The sequence below is a fragment of the Schistocerca americana genome, chromosome 7 (assembly GCF_021461395.2).
Source record: "Schistocerca americana isolate TAMUIC-IGC-003095 chromosome 7, iqSchAmer2.1, whole genome shotgun sequence".
In the NCBI taxonomy this organism is placed as follows: domain Eukaryota; kingdom Metazoa; phylum Arthropoda; class Insecta; order Orthoptera; family Acrididae; genus Schistocerca; species Schistocerca americana.
In genome coordinates, this window is record NC_060125.1 from 528,078,105 (window position 1) to 528,094,395 (window position 16,291).

At 43.0% G+C, this 16,291-nt stretch overlaps 1 protein-coding gene and 1 non-coding gene across 2 annotated transcripts in view; one reads left to right on the forward strand and one right to left on the reverse strand.

The window, feature by feature from the left end:
* LOC124622531 (beta-1,3-galactosyltransferase 1-like) overlaps positions 1–14,381 on the forward strand; it is a 28,859-nt gene extending 14,478 nt beyond the window's left edge. The window contains exon 3 of the mRNA XM_047148264.1: positions 13,801–14,381. Coding sequence (XP_047004220.1) covers positions 13,801–14,310 — 510 coding nt within the window. The 3' untranslated portion in view covers positions 14,311–14,381. The remainder of the gene's footprint in view (positions 1–13,800) is intronic.
* On the reverse strand, positions 12,953–13,026 carry Trnat-ugu. The gene has a single exon. It is a non-coding gene; the product is annotated as a tRNA-Thr (tRNA).
* Positions 14,382–16,291: the final 1,910 nt, after the last annotated feature.

A 16,291-nucleotide genomic window follows, 5' to 3' on the forward strand; every position in this document is an offset into this window, starting at 1 on the left:
AACAAGTTTGTAGTAAAGAAGAAACAATACTTTGCATTTGACCTGGAATTATTTATTATACAAGGTCATATTATGAAACATACTACGCTGTGGCTCCAGCCGAAGAGAAAACCTGCAACATTCTTAAAATAAATTACGTACTTTCTAATTTTTCCACTGATGAAGTGGAAAGAGGTGATGTAATTATGCGATATCAGAATACGTTCGGTGCTTTTGGGTACAAAGAAGTAATACACAAAAAGACACATTAGCTTTTGATTATTTTGACAAATGTGAGATTTGGCTCTTACGACGAGACCATCAGACCTGTTAATCAAATAGTTCAAATGGCTCTGAGCACTATGGGACTTAACATCTATGGTCATCAGTTCCCTAGAACTTAGGACTACTTAAACCTAACTAACTTTTTATTAACCTGACACTTTCCACAGCATTACGAAGTGTCGTATTCATGATCTATGGAACAAGTACTAATCTAATCTAATCTAATCTTTGCCATGTCTTACCGAGCACCCCGTTTCTACAAAACATTTATGCCACTTATAAATTGTATGCCTACTAGAAGGATCTTCAGCGTACTTGGTACGGCAATTACGCTGAACTGTTGTCGCCGACTTCGATTCTTCAAACCAAAACACATAGCTAGCACACTCTGGTCCAGTGAAGGCAGCCATCTTTAACGGAACTGCCACTACCGCACTTCGGCACTAGGAAACTTTGCGAGACAAAACTTGATGTATTTCCCTACAAATTGACACTACAGTCACCTCTGTAGGTACTATAAATTAATTTATATGAATTTTCAAAGTTGTAAAGTCATTTTAAACACCCTGTAGTGTAAGTCATGCAAAAATATTCATAAATAGTCCATGCGGACGATTCGGGATCGATTCGCGGTGCTGCCAAGAATTCCTCCTTCGTGAGAGGATTGATACGTCGTGGACTCAGTCTCGTGATGCCGATTGAGGAGATATTTTAATGAGAAGTAGCTGTTCCAAAGTGTGGAAAGTCTGCAAAATGGTGAGGAGAGCGGGGAGTTGACCACATGCCCCTCCATACCGAATCCACGTGACGCCGCAAGGCAGAGGATGACATAGCGGCAGGTTGACATTTTTTGGGCGTTCACATCCTGGACCAGGATCTCATTAGGTGCTTCAGGTGATCGAATTATGTCGTAGAGATGTCACAGAGTGCTGGAACTTCCGTATGATACCAGAGGCTATGTCACTGTCTCTGACTGTAGAACATTGGTAGCAATGTTGATTTTTCTAGACAGTGGGTGAGCTGATTTCTTCCTTATCAGCATCAAGCATCCGTTTCAATACACTGCTAAGGGTGTAGCTGCTGTCTCTGTTCAAGTTGTCGTTACAGTTTCCTGATTTTTAATAGCTGGTTGCTGGTTGCTCCAGTTGCTTGTGAATGTAAGCCAAAGTAACAAATTTTCCCTGCGTACAGAGAAATGATAGACAATTTTTCCAATTGGTGTCGCCACAAAATCACTTCTTCCTCCTCCTTATCTTCTTCTATTCAGACAGGAGAAACCCACGAAACACCGATTTACCCGAGGCGACATGTAACATGCAAAATTTCAGAGCATTAAAATGGAAATAAGCTGTGTGCATTCAGTCTTACGCGTAAGAGCACCTACGTGATTATAGCGAGCTCAGCGAATATTACAGGGCGGTTAAGCAGTTACCTGTTGTTAGGTGGTAGTGGGTAATTTCCTTGTTGAGCAGCAGTATCATGCTACTACTTTCACGGCAGGAATTCTGGATTCAGACCTTCGACTTCGAAACGATCACACTGCTCGTAGTGCAGCCACAGGCCTTTTTCTCCAAAGTATGGAATACGATGTGGCAAGACTGAAACTGTTCTCATGTGAAACTCGGAGGATTTTCGCAAAATACGAGGAATCGTTTTCACCAACACCACATTGCGTATTGTTCCACATATATTTCGACTTTCATTTTTACCTCATGAGCGGTTTAAAGACCACACATCTCATCCTCAATCGCGCATTACTACATGCTGAAGACACGATGAAAAGATAAAGCTTGATGATGCAATAGCAGACATACCATCTTCATACCGCCCATGCAGTACTATAGCTGTAATCCAAGTATCTGTCGGAGAAGACCTGCTATGTTCGTCAAATATGCAAGAGTTTACTACCTGTGCTGCGTTAAGTGTACATGGACTGAGTGAAAAAAAAAACAGGAAAAGTGCTCCACTGTTATTTATACACTTTTATAAACAATAAATTTGATTTAATACTACTTCTTAATAGCAAACAGTAAGAATTTAGATTCTCTCGAACGTGAAAAAATAGATATTGCTTATTACCTGCACGGCAAGCAATGAATCATTACTCAAGATAAGTACTTGGTTGGTCTTTCGGTACCTTGAGTTCCGAAACGTTTTCTGTTTCACGCTGCAAGGACAATTGCTCAAGTTCACCCTTGGGTAAAGAAAGTGGCGGGCTACTGTTGATTAACAGGAAATTGGAGAAGTGAAATTTTTTCCACAAAAGACATTTCTCATAAAAGCTTGTGCGGACTATATTTTAATGCCATTAGATTCTCTGCGATGTAAAATTGGAGTAAATCATGAACAGGGTTAACCCGTCCGTCAACTGTATAGGAGGATAAAACTGATACGTAGGCCTTTTTAATCGCAGACTACATGGTGAGTTTTCTTTCGTGTCATGGTCTCTGCGGAAGCTATTCTTGAAAAGTTGAATATTCCCCGCTTGGTAAATATTTTTCAAATTTTCTAAGTAGATACCGATTTGAGATTTTTGATTTATCTTAGACTATCACAGAACATGCGGGCGACTGTTCACGTTGCACGACTCTGTATACGCCGAACATTCCCTGGCTTCTCGGATCTGCATTGATTTACAGACACTTAAAGTGTATTCCATTACGAGGCACACAAGTGTTTTACAAGCTGTTTTGTAGGCAAACGTCAGTTTTCCAATATTCTACTAATCTTGATCCTTTTCCGCACCTAGTGGACTCGCAGATATTTGTATGAGATATCTGATACCAGTTGTGATTCATTAATCCTTTGATTAAAGGTTACAATTTTTTAAAGTTTTGAAATATGTTCAACTTTAAAATTTTCCTTATGATGAGCTAGAAACCGACCTTTGCACCAGGTTATTTCGTACAAACATGACTGGATATTACATTTTTTTTTTATCAGGTAACACTTCCTCATAGATAACAGCGCCAAATTTGAGATTACAGCTTGTTCTCATTTGTACGTTGCTGTCGGCTCGTCCGTTCCACTCCGGGGCTGCGGCCACACTTATAAGAGACGTCCTCATTTCCCTAGGCCCAGAACAAATCCCACTTATAAATGGTAATAACGACCACATAGTAGTACGAACAGAAAGCTGCTGAAACCAGTCATGAACAATGAAATGACAAGTTCCGACTGGACTGTATATCCCAGTGATAGGTTCAACTCCTGTGGAGGAGGAGTGATTATAACTGTAAATAACACGATAATACCCAATGAGGCTAGTACAGATACCGAATGCGAAATAATTTTGGGTGAAGATAACTGTTAAAGGTGGAGTAAACATGGATATCGATTGCTTTTATAGACAGACTGCCTCAGAAGCAGTAGTGGCGGAAAATTTAGGGAAAACTTAAGATTTTGAGTAAACTTCCTGGTTATAATATTAGAAGCAGATTTTAACTTACGAGCTATGGACAGGAATGTTATAATCATTGGGGGTGGGGGACAGTGAATCATGTGAAATTCTTCTCAATGCCTCATCCGAAAATTATCTCGAACAGCTAATCAGAGAACCGAATCGTGAAGGTAACACCTTAGATCTGCTGGTAACCAGCAGGTCCGAATGAAAACTACTATAAATAGGAATGTAAATAAATAGGAAGATATTTCTGGATAGCTAGTGCTAGAAACAATGAATTTCAGTTTACCTGAGCGGTCAACATGAAACATTCATCTTCAGGACTGTACGTTGAGCGTAAACAAACTTCAAAAAAATTACACACTGCGTCTTACAAATACATATTCGGAGAAAAAATTGTGGGGGATGGCAAAGCCCCTCCGTGGTTCGACAACCGTGTTTGAAAGCTGCTCAGAGTGCCGTAACCTCACAAACAAACTAAACGAAATCAAAAGTAGCGTAAGGAGAGCCGTGCGTCAAACACTCGACGAATTCTAAAGTAAAATTGTCCAACGATCTAACAGAAAACCCTAAGAAGATTTGGCCTTAAGTTAAATCAGTAAATGGCCGAAGGCCATGTGTCCATACTCTCTGTGACCATACTGACGTCGAAACTAAGGATGACAGAGAGAAGGAAGAGGTATTAAATGCATTTTTTACATAAGTTTCACTAGGGATTATCATATCGTGGCACATACATCAAAATGACCTATATCGAAATAAAGGATCACAGCATAGAAAATCAGCTGAAATGGCTGAAAAGGGGAAAAGCCACTGTATATTACGGGACACCAGTGCTGTTCTACATAGAATATGCGAAAGAATTCGCTTCCCTTCCAACAGCAGTGTAACGCAGGTCACTGGAGGAGCGAAACGTTCCTAGTGGTAGGGAAAAGGAGCAGGTCATTACCGTTTTCAAGAAGGGTAGCCGAACATACGCAAAAAAAACTATAGGTCTGTATCAGTGACGTCGGTATGTTGTAGGATTGTGGAACATGTTTTCCCCTCGCGTATTAAGACTTTTCCGGAGACAGAAAAATCCCCTCCGTAGGAATCCAGAGGGGTTCCAAGCGCTTCGTTCGTCCATGAGAACCAGAAAGCATTATACATCGTCACCTAGGTTGACGCCATGTTCCTTGACTTTCGGTAGGCGTTCGACAAATTTCCGCACTGCCTTCTAATGAATAAAATACTGTACTGAATGTCAAATAAGCTGTGTGGTTGGATTGAAATGTTTCTAGCAAACAAAACACTGTATGCCATTCTTAATGAAGAGAGATATCAAGATGTAAAAGTAAATTCCGTCTCACTCCAAGGAAGTGTACTAGGACCATTGATTTTCACAATATGTATATAAATGACGTTGTGGAAAGAGTGAGACGTTTCATGATGCTTTTCGTGATAATGTGAGGCACACCGTGATAAAATGGCTTGGAGTATACGTATGGAGTGATTCAAAGTTGAAAGAGCTCAAGAAACCAATCGCAGGTAAGGCAGATGCCAGAGATACATTGGAAGACTCTAGATCAAAAGATGACACCTGTGCACGATAAAATGTTTTTGTATTGTCTGAATCTACAACAACATGAGAGTTAAAACTGTCTGTTACTCTAATGCGATAATAAGTAGCTAGAATAACAGGTAGATCATTTGCCGTTGTCATCCCCCAACCTATAATTACGTGTAATCTATGTCTGCGTATTGTGTATGTGATTGCGAGATTCAGTTACGCTGTGTAGAGATGTGATCTTGTTGATTTAAGTGAAGAGAGAATGAAACAGACATGTCGAAACCTGGGCCCATCACTTACGTTACTCGTCTGTAATACCATACAGGGCCCATCTGCTTAACCTCTTCTGTCTGGCAGATACATCGTAGTTAAGAGTCTACCATGATCCCACTCGATGTGATGCCATAGAGTACTTCAGATACTGGCGAAGAACACTAGTAAAAATTTCGGGAATGGTCGGCCGGTGTGGCCGTGCGGTTCTAGGCGCTTCAGACTGGAACTGCGTGACCGCTACGGTCGCAGGTTCGAATCCTGCCTCGGGCATGGATGTGTGTGATGTCCTTAGGTTAGTTAGGTTTAAGTAGTTCTAAGTTATAGGGGACTGATGACCACAGATGTTAAGTCCCATAGCGCTCAGAGCGATTTGAACATTCCGGGAATTCTTTACACCAGCTCAGCGTCACTACTTTCTAGCATAACACTGACAACATAGAAGATTGGAGTTACTCAGCTTTAGGACGAGCTCTATTTATTCACCTTCATACTTTCACCTGTTATCACGGAAGCTAACACAGGTCGTATGACTAACATCTTCATAGATAATTTAAAAAATGTGTACATACATGGGTTGAATAAAAAGTAGTGGCAACACAGCCATAACATGCTGTGCAGCACATGGCATGCCCGCTGTCTGTAGCTGATAGGTCAGTTGAAGTAGAGAGATGGACGCGCTGACTGTGTACAACAGCTTTCATCACAGTGCGGAAAAGTGATAGAGGTACAGGGCGACTAAATTGAGGGTATGTAATACGGTGAAGGTCTGTCCGTAAAGTCTGATATGAAATGTAACAGTGTTGCCACTACGTTTTGTCCAGCCCATGTACGTTATTTATTCCTGGCACTGATAAACATTAAGAAATAAATAAATAATTAAAAATTCTAATCGTACGAAATACTAATGGTTCAATTGGCTCTGAGCACTATGGGACTTAACATCTGAGGTCACAAGTCCCCTAGAACTTACAACTACTTAAACATAACTAACCTAAGGACATCACACACATCCATGCCCGAGGCAGGATTCGAACCTGCGACCGTAGCGGTCGCGCGGTTCCAGACTGAAGCGCCAAGAACCGATCGGCCACAGCGGCCGGTACAAAATACTAAAATAATAATACAAATAATAGTAACTATTAAAATCAGTCTTGATCACAAATTTATTTATTCTGGTAACCGGTTTCGACCACGCCTGAGGTCATCTTCAGACCAAAATGCAGTATGAGCAGGAGTCTCCTTCTGGTGGTAAATCATCTTCGAGCAGTGATTTACCACCAGGAGGCGGCTCCTGCTCTTACAGCATTTTGGTCTGAATAGGACCACAGGCGTCGTCGAAACCGGTTACCAGAATAAATAAATTTGTGATAAAGACTCATTTTAATAGTAACTATTAGCAATAATATTGATCACTGTCTGCTCCCACGATGTATTAAAAAGTAACTATTGCTACTACTTTCTGCTATTACAAACTTACTATAAACGTCCAACCACTTACCCAGCTATTATTACCCTTGTTGAGAAGTTACGGGTCACTGTGAAGGTGACAGCGAACCAGTGTTCTTAAATTTTTATAATTGTCACAACAGTCAGTGATAGAAAATATTTGTTTCTTCAATTAACAGTTCGATAGCTTTGATCATCTTCAGATTGATCTACATACAGAAGTATGCATATGTTATACAAATGTACCTAATTGTAGCCTATCAACTGTAATAAGCAGTATCATAATATACGAAGGCCGTAAAGTTAGCAAAAAATACTTGTCTTCATAAAGTTAGCAAAGAAAGAGATTAAAATATGTATCTATAATTGGTATTTTGAGTTGTAGTCACGTCTTAGAAGGAAGCACTTGAGAATTCACGACATCAAAAAACAGCCCCAGTATGCCAATATCGATAATTTTTTAGAGCTGCATACGGGGCCTGAAGATAGCGTATTGAATTGCCAAAACTCGTAGCAAAAATAAAATAACTTTTTAACTTGTACTGCTGTTTGTTAAATATTTGCTTGTTAAATATTTGACGAGCCGCTGGCCCACGTCCACAATGTATCAACAGAGACAGTTGGTATTGTCACATGAAATCATGATAAGATAGTAACCTTACATGTTCCGTTAACTCGTGTCGTTGCTTGTATACCGTGCTTACAACACCGGTGCAATCAGGTGACGGGGCGTGGCCGCTAGATGCCGTTGGCCAAACACAGTTCGCAACGGCGCGAAGCTAAAAATGTAATCGTTGACTACGTCCGCATACAACTAAACATAATACATAAATTGCAATTAAAATGGAGCTAGAGTTATAACAGGAGTCAAATGGAGATACCAGTTTAAATTCTGGAATGTAGCTGCAAATAAATGTATGTGCTGTTCGCAATACAGTTAAGTTATTCAGCACCTTGTCAAACGATAAAAAAGTCTCGGGCTTAGCGAGCATGCCAGAACCAGATACGACTAACCGCTGGCGGCATGGAGTCAAGAGACAATGAAAATGGGGAACTGAAGGATAAAACTAGTAATAAAATTAGTAAACACTCCTAGGCTAAACAAAAGTATGTTCATGAACTACCGTAAATATTATAAAAGGTAATGCCTACAAGTAGTCTGTAACTTGTCCAATAAAAAAAAATAGCGATTTGATATGCTGCTTTAAACATCTAGCGGCCACGACAGTCAGCTGTTTGCACTGCTGTTGTAGGCGCAGAATCCAAGCGACGACCTGACATTACGGGACGTGTCTGATTACTATTTTATCATTATTTTAATTCTTGTGACAATACCATTTATGGATACATACTTCAATAGCTTTGTCTGTTGACTTCATGAGCACAGTTAGGTTTTCCTAACTTCGTAATGTGCGTGTGTGTGTGTGTGTGTGTGTGTGTGTGTGTGTGTGTGTATTATGACACTGCTTATTCAAGTTGATAGCCTCTCATTAGGTACATTTTTATAACATATGCACACTTCTGTATATATAATCTAAAAAAACTAAAACACTCTAAATTGATAATTGAATAAGCAAATATTTGCGGTCAGTGACCGTTGTGCCATTAACAAAAACTGTTGGTACTAAATTTCTTGTTCTGTTTGTTCGTTTATTGAATTTCCGGACTACTTCTGGACTATCGTGCTTAGTGACTTTGGATGAAACCTTAAAGATGCCCATTTACCAGTAAAAAAAGTGCTGCACCTATTATAACTTAGAGTTCTTGACTTTCGCGAGGCGTTCGATACAGTTCTCCACAGTCGTTTAATGAACAAAGTAAGAGCATATGGACTATCAGACCAATTGTGTTGATTGGATTGAAGAGTTTCTAAATAACAGAACGCAGCATATCATTCTCAATGGAGAGAAGTCTTCCGAAGTGAGAGTGATTTCGGGTGTGCCGCAGGGGAGTGTCGTAGGACCGTTGGTATTCACAATATACATAAATGACCTTGCGAATAACATCGGAAGTTCACTGAGGCTTTTTGCGGAGTTGTAACAATGGAAAATTGTACTGAAATGCAGGAGGATCTGCAACGAATTGACGCATGGTGCAGGGAATGGCAATTGAATCTTAACGTAGACAAGTGTAATGTGCTTCGAATACATAGAAAGAATGATCCTTTATCATTTAGCTACAATATAGCAGGTCAGCAACTGGAAGCAATTACTTCCGTAAATTATCTGGGAGTAGGTATTAGGAGTGATTCAAAATGATCATATGAAGTTGATCGTCGGTAAAGCAGATGCCAGACTGAGCTTCATTGGAAGAATCCTAAGGAAATGCAATCCGAAAACAAAGGAAGTAGGTTACAGTACACTTGTTCGCCCACTGCTTGAATATTGCTCACCAGTGTGGGATCCGTACCAGATAGGGTTGATAGATAGAGAAGATCCAACGGAGAACAGCGCGCTTCATTACAGGATCATTTAGTAATCGCGAAAGCATCACGGAGATGATAGATAAACTCCAGTGGAAGACTCTGCAAGAGAGACGCTCAGTAGCTCGGTACGGGCTATTGTTGAAGTTTCGAGAGCATACCTTCACCGAGGAGCCAAGCAGTATATTGCTCCCTCCTACGTATATCTCGCGAAGAGACCATGAGGATAAAATCAGAGAGATTAGAGCCCACACAGAGGCATACCGACAATCTTTCTTTCCACGAACAGTACGAGACTGGAACAGAAGGGAGAACCGATAGAGGTACTCAAAGTACCCTCCGTCACACACACCGTCAGATGGCTTGCGGAGTATGGATGTAGATATAGTGTGAGGAGGCAACGTGGGTTTACACATGCCTGTCGCTGATATTTGTGGGGGTTGGAATGGGAAAGTGATGACATGTAATTATAACTCTGGAACACTTGTAGCTATTTCAGCCAAATTTGATAAGAATGTGACTTACTGCACGAAAATACGCTACAGAATGAAGACAGTCGTGACCTTGCGGTAGTGGGGTAGCAAACGTGACATTTTAGTGTGGCTTTGGGAATTGTGGAGAAATTTCATCCATGTATGCTGTATATGTGGTTTACTACACACGAAGAATTTGGGGTAAGAAAACGTTAGCGCCTCTAACTGTAGGGAAGTGGGTGGCGAGGTGGTGAAATGTCCGCTTTACACTAGAGCACCTGGAGCAAGTTCAGAAAACTTCATTTTCACGAAAATAAAAATCATTCGTCAGCTGAAAAAGAAAATCCCTTTACCGTTTCCAACGGGTTAGTCTGTCATCAGAAATCTGACAGAGGCTTCTGAAGATGACAGTTTAATCTGTTAAAGCCGGTAAAGTGGAATCACAATTTTTTGTGCAGCTGACGATTGATCTTTATTTTGATGAAAAGAATATGCAACGAAGTTGCGGAACAACTACTTTGAGCTAAATCAACAATCCGTGTACAAAACCCGACCTATTTTCTGGAAAAAACACTGGCGTCAGGGTCAAGCCATCCCTAGCACAGCTGGGAGTGGAGCTCGAATAGACGTTATTCTCGTATGTTAAAATTTTCGGAAACGATGTGAATCGGTCATTTTGATATTGCTGGACTAATTGATGACAGCTCCAGTAGCCCAATGGCAAGTGACCCATAAGGATGAGTGTGGGGGTGAGGTGGTGTGGGATAGACAGAGATGACACGCAAAGGATATATATCAAATAATTTGAACCAACCTTGTGCCAGAGAGACTCTAAAACCTGGTAACTTGGCCTTTTGTGGGAAAGTGTTGTACAGATTAAGCTATCAAAGTGCGACTCACAACTCGCCTTCACGGCTCTACTTCCGCCAGTGCCTCATCTCCTACTTTACAATCTTGACAGAAGTTCTCCAGTATGCCTTGTGGGCTAGTGCTGCTGGAAGAAAGGATACTGCAGAGATATGGTAAACCAGAGTATCGAGGATTGTTTCCAGAATGAATTTTCGCTCTGCAGATGAATGTGTGTTCATCTGGAATCTCCGTGGCAGATCAAAACTGCTGGGAACCTCCACAGCGAATATCTCACATGTAGTGTCCAGGCTAATACGAAGTCTAGACTTCACCACCTTTGATATTCAGTTGGGGGGGGGGGGGGAGGCTCATAAATGGTATCGTTCTACAAAACCGCTACAATACCACTAACGACGCGAAAGACACTGGGTGTTAAGCTTTCAAACAAAATACCCCAGCAAGGCTCCGAAAAACGTTTCATGGAATCTACGAGCTTAATATCCTTTGCTGTGAGAATGACAGTGCACAGACATTCTTTGGATGGTTCATATATCAAGTAAATCCTCTGAGGAACTGTTGTTAATGTTGTTTAAGTTTAGGAGTTTATGTTGGTAATTATATGCGGGAAATGTGTCTTTGTGACCATGCTGTAGAGGGAAAATTCATTCGGGAATTTCTTCCATACTTGGTACACATATCACTTACTCTATGGTAGCATCCTGAGGATTGGTCTGGCCCACCACCCATGTGAGCAAATAGCTGATGGGTCATTGTCTGACTGGTGACAGTTACGATGATACGAGGGTCACTCCAAAAGAAATGCACACAATTTTTTTTTAATTCCATCTTTTATTCTACATGTTTGAAAGTTTTACAGTGTGTAGATACATCCTTTAGGAACAATATTTTCATTTCTCCACATAATTTCCATCCCTCTCAACTGCTTTACGCCATCTTGGAACCAGCGCCTGTATACCAGCACCGTAAAATTCTGGACCAGCCTGTTGGAGCCACTGTTTGGCAGCGTACACAAGGGAGTCATCATCTTCAAACCTTGTTCCACGACGAGAGTCTTTCAGTTTCCGAAAGAGATGAGTCACATGGTGCCAGGTCAGGACTGTAAGGCGGGTGTTTTAGTGTTGTCCATCCGAGTTTTGTGATCGCTTCCATGTTTTATTGACTGACATGCGGCCATGCATTGCCGTGCAACAGCAAAAATCCTGCTTTTGCCGATGTGGTCGACAACGACTCAGTCAAGCTTGAAGTTTCTTCAGTGTCGTCACATATGCATCAGTTTTTATGGTGGTTCCACTTGGCATGGTGTCCACAAGCAAGAGTCCTTCAGAATCGAAACACACGGTAGCCATAACTTTTCCAGCAGAAGGTGTGTTTTGAATTTTTTTTTCCTTGGGTGAATTTGCATGATGCCACTTCATTGATTGTCTCTTCGTCTCTGGTGAAAAATGATGGAGCCATGTTTCATCACCTGTCACAATTCTTCTAAGAAATTCATCTCCACCATTCTCGTACTGTTCCAAAAGTTCGCTGCATACCGTTTTTCTTGTTTCTTTGTGAGCCACTGTCAACATCCTGGGAACCTTCCTGGCACAAACCTTTCTTAACGCCATCACTTTCAGTATTCTACAAATACTTCCTGCCCCTATCCCGACGTAGCGTGACAATTCGTGATGCGTGTCAGCAGTCACCAATTCGTTAACTCTTTGCACATTGTCTGGAGTGTGTGCAGTACGAGGCCTGCCGCTGCGAGGACAATCCTCAATATCGCCGTGCCCGCTTTCATCACGTAACCTGCTTGCCCACCGACTAATTGTACTGCGATCGACAGCAGCATCTCCATACACCTTTTTCAATCTCTTGTGGACGTTTCCCAATGTCTCGTTTTCACAGCACAGGAATTCTTTGACAGCACGTTGCTTCTGACGAACGTAAAGTGTAGCAGCCATCTTGAAAACATGCTGTGATGGCGCCACTCACGGAAACAGGTTGAACTAAGTTTGAAAACAAGCGGGAAGGATATATCTACAACCTGTAAAACTTTCACACGTGCAGAATGAAAACAGTATTTTTACAAAATAGTGTGCATATCTTTTGGAGTAATAGTGTGCATTTCTTTTGGAGTGACCCTCTTATTACACCACCTACTCGTTGGGTAGGGGTGGGAATCTGGCGACATAAAACTATTTACAATGAAATGAACACCCTTAGCTGCTTACAGGCGTTGATATACGTCAACGGGGACAGATGAAAACGTGTGCCCCGACCGGGACTCGAACCCGGGATATCCTGCTTACATGGCAGACGCTCTATCCATCTGAGCCACCGAGGACACAGTGGATAGCGCGACTGCAGGGATTTATCTCTAGCACGCCTTCCGCGAAACCCACATTCTCAACGTATTGTCCCGCACTACATTCGTAGTGTCCCCGCCCATTATACTCATTACTCGCGGCTCGTTGCCGATTCCGGTAAGAGTTCGGGCACTGTTTGTGCATGCGCACAGAAGAAGAAGATGGTCAAGTGGCCGGTGAGCCTTAACTATACATTTTACTAAGATGTCCGAAAGAACAGATACCATCGGTGACCAAGTAGCTCATTAGAATGAAATTACAATGAAATGAACACCCTTAGCTGATTACAGGCGTTGACATACGGGAGGCGTGCCAGAGATAAATCCCTGCAGTCACGCTATCCACTGTGTCCTCGGTGGCTCAGATGGATAGAGCGTCTGCCATGTAAGCAGGATATCCCGGGTTCGAGTCCTGGTCGGGGCACACGTTTTCATCTGTCCCCGTTGACGTATGTCAAGGCCTGTAAGCAGCTAAGGGTGTTCATTTCATTGTAATTTCATTCTAATGAGCTGCTTGGTCACAGATGGTATCTGTTCTTTCGGACATGTCCGAAAGAACAGATACCATCTTAGTAAAATAAAAATATTTAACCAGGCAATTGTGACTAATCAGGTAGTGAAGCCAATAAAAACACAACGTAGGCCTGATATCTCTGCCAGTAAGATTCGTTGTCCATGTGTTAAACCTTGTCCTGCCATTCTTCAGCGTCGATGGAAGCAAGCGCCAGCAAGTGCATCTGTGAACTGTTGCAGGTGGACGACGACGTGGTGCTCAACGTGCGCGCGCTGTCCCGCGTGCTGGCGGGGGCGGCGGAGCGGGGGTGGCCGCTGGTGGGGCGGCTGCTGCGCCGGCCTCCGCCCTTCCGCTCACCCAACCACAAGTGGTACGTGCCGCGCTGGTTGTACCCGGAGGACGCGCTGCCCGAGTACCTGTCGGGGCCCAGCTACGCCGTGGCGGGCTCGGCGCTGAGGCCGCTGCTGCGCGCCGCCCTAAAGACGCCCCTGCTGCCGCTGGAAGACGTCCTGACCACGGGCGTGGCCGCTGACACGGCAGGGCTGACGCGCTACGACGTGCCCGGCCTCGACGCCGTTCCATCACCGCTCTGGCTGACCAGGCCGTGTCTGGCGCGCGCTTCGCTCTCCACGGGCAGCCTCACCGCCCACGAGATCCGCGCCATCTGGGACACCGTCTCCAGGCCGCCGGCCGGCCTCTGCTGGTTGCTCGACCGCCTCGGCATTATTGACCACGGACGTGAGTGGTGACGTCGGCCTCTGCAGCAGACGGGTCTTCCTCCGGTGACCGGTGTGCCCTAGTCCTGAGCCCCCCCCCCCCCCCCCCCCCCAGCTGACAGTCGATACAACTGTCACGTGCTGTGTTGACTCGTTGCTGAACTTCTCAAATTGAAATATCTAAGTGTGTCTACAGCACTTGGGGCTAACCATCAGTGGTGCTATGCTGACTGCTGCTGACCAATATAAGGATGGTCGATGTGGGTAGCTGATGAAGTAGGCCTCTGGAGCTGAAAGGTCTTCTTCTGGCGATCAGTGAACTCAAGACTTGTGCTCCAGAAGATTGTTGGCAGTCGCTAGAGCATGTAGTCACTCACTGCTGAACTCCTGAGATGTCAGTTTCTGAGTGCGTCTATAGTGTTTATGTTGCTCTGCTGGCTGCTCGACTAATTCGGGTCGTCGACTTGGGACTGAATTCTGCCGTTGACATCTGCATCAGCTGGTCCTCCTCCTGACCATCGGTGCACTGGAGCTCCGCCAATGGAATACAGCCAACAATGTCCAGAGCATGCAGTATGCTCATTTGTTGCTGAACCCACGAGATGGTTATTTCTGATAGTACATACAGCGCTCATTCTGATCAATTGATGGTGCAAGCTGCCTCCAGATCATCGATGTGGACTATGAATTGTGACGTCGATCTGACGAGCAACTGGCTCTGGTATGCTGCACCTTAGTTCTGTTCCCCTAAAGACTGCTGACAGTGTCCAGAGCAAGCACTGTACTGATTGGTTGCTGAACTCGTCATATGGCAATTTCTGACGTTATCTATAGCACTTGGTGTGGTGACATGTCGATGATCAACGTTCATCCCCACAGACATCTCGTGTGACAGACTCGTTTTTCGTGAACTTCGAACACCTCGGAAGGCTACTTGTGACAGTGTTTAATGCTCTCACTTAGCTGATAATTTACTGTGGGTCCTCGATAACCACAGAAAAAAAAGTATGCATCACTTGGTGTGCTGACTCGTTTACAGTGTATTTAAAGTGTGAAGACAGCTGCTCACAGGATATACAAAAGTAACTGTGTTTAAACTCTCCCTGTATTGGCTGGTATCTTGTGATCTCACGGCACTGAGACATCATTAAAGTACGACTTAGCTGTTTATGACTCAGACAATATCTGGTGATTCAGTGTTCAGTGTTCGCACAAATTTTACCCAACCTTGGTGTTCGTACTTAAGAGAGATTTTCACGTTTTCTTAACACGGACAGAAACAGAGTTGAAGCCGTACTTGTGGATAGTTCTCTGCAGTGACTCTTTCTAGTAACATTTTTAAAAATATTTATCGTCTAATTGTTGAAGGTCAATTGATGAACAAATTTTTTTCAACACTTAATTTTTCACAATATCTGATCCTGATTGATCAAGACAAGAAAATTGAAGCAGTGTATTGTTGCAACATATTTTTCTATTTATTGTTATTAATCATGATGAATTTCATTGATGTTTATCATAAACGTGAAGTGATAGTGTAGACGTTAAGTTTTTCTGTGTGTTCTAGGTAACAATGTCTGCTCTTCGTTGTGGAGCAAAGCAAAAATAAACAATTAAAAATAATACAGTACCTCGTGCAAGTAATTTGCAAGTCCTTTCGAATGCACACTCACGTTGCGCGGGATTAGCCTAGCGGTCTGAGGTGCTGCAGTCATAGACTGTGCGGCTGGTCCCCGCGGAAGTTAGTCATCCATCGGGCATGGGCTTGTGTGTTTGTCCTTAGGATAATTTAGGTTAAGTAGTGTGTAAGCTTAGGGACTGATGACCCTAGCAGTTAAGTCCCATATGATTTCACACACACACTTTTTTTGTACACTCACGGGAAAGAATCGCAATACCACGAAGGAGCTCTGCTACACAAACGAAATTTGGCAGGCATTTTTCTACATCTCACAGACGACGCCTTTTCAGATTTCGCGCCAGTCGCACAAGACTGCCGCTAGTAGCGCCACTG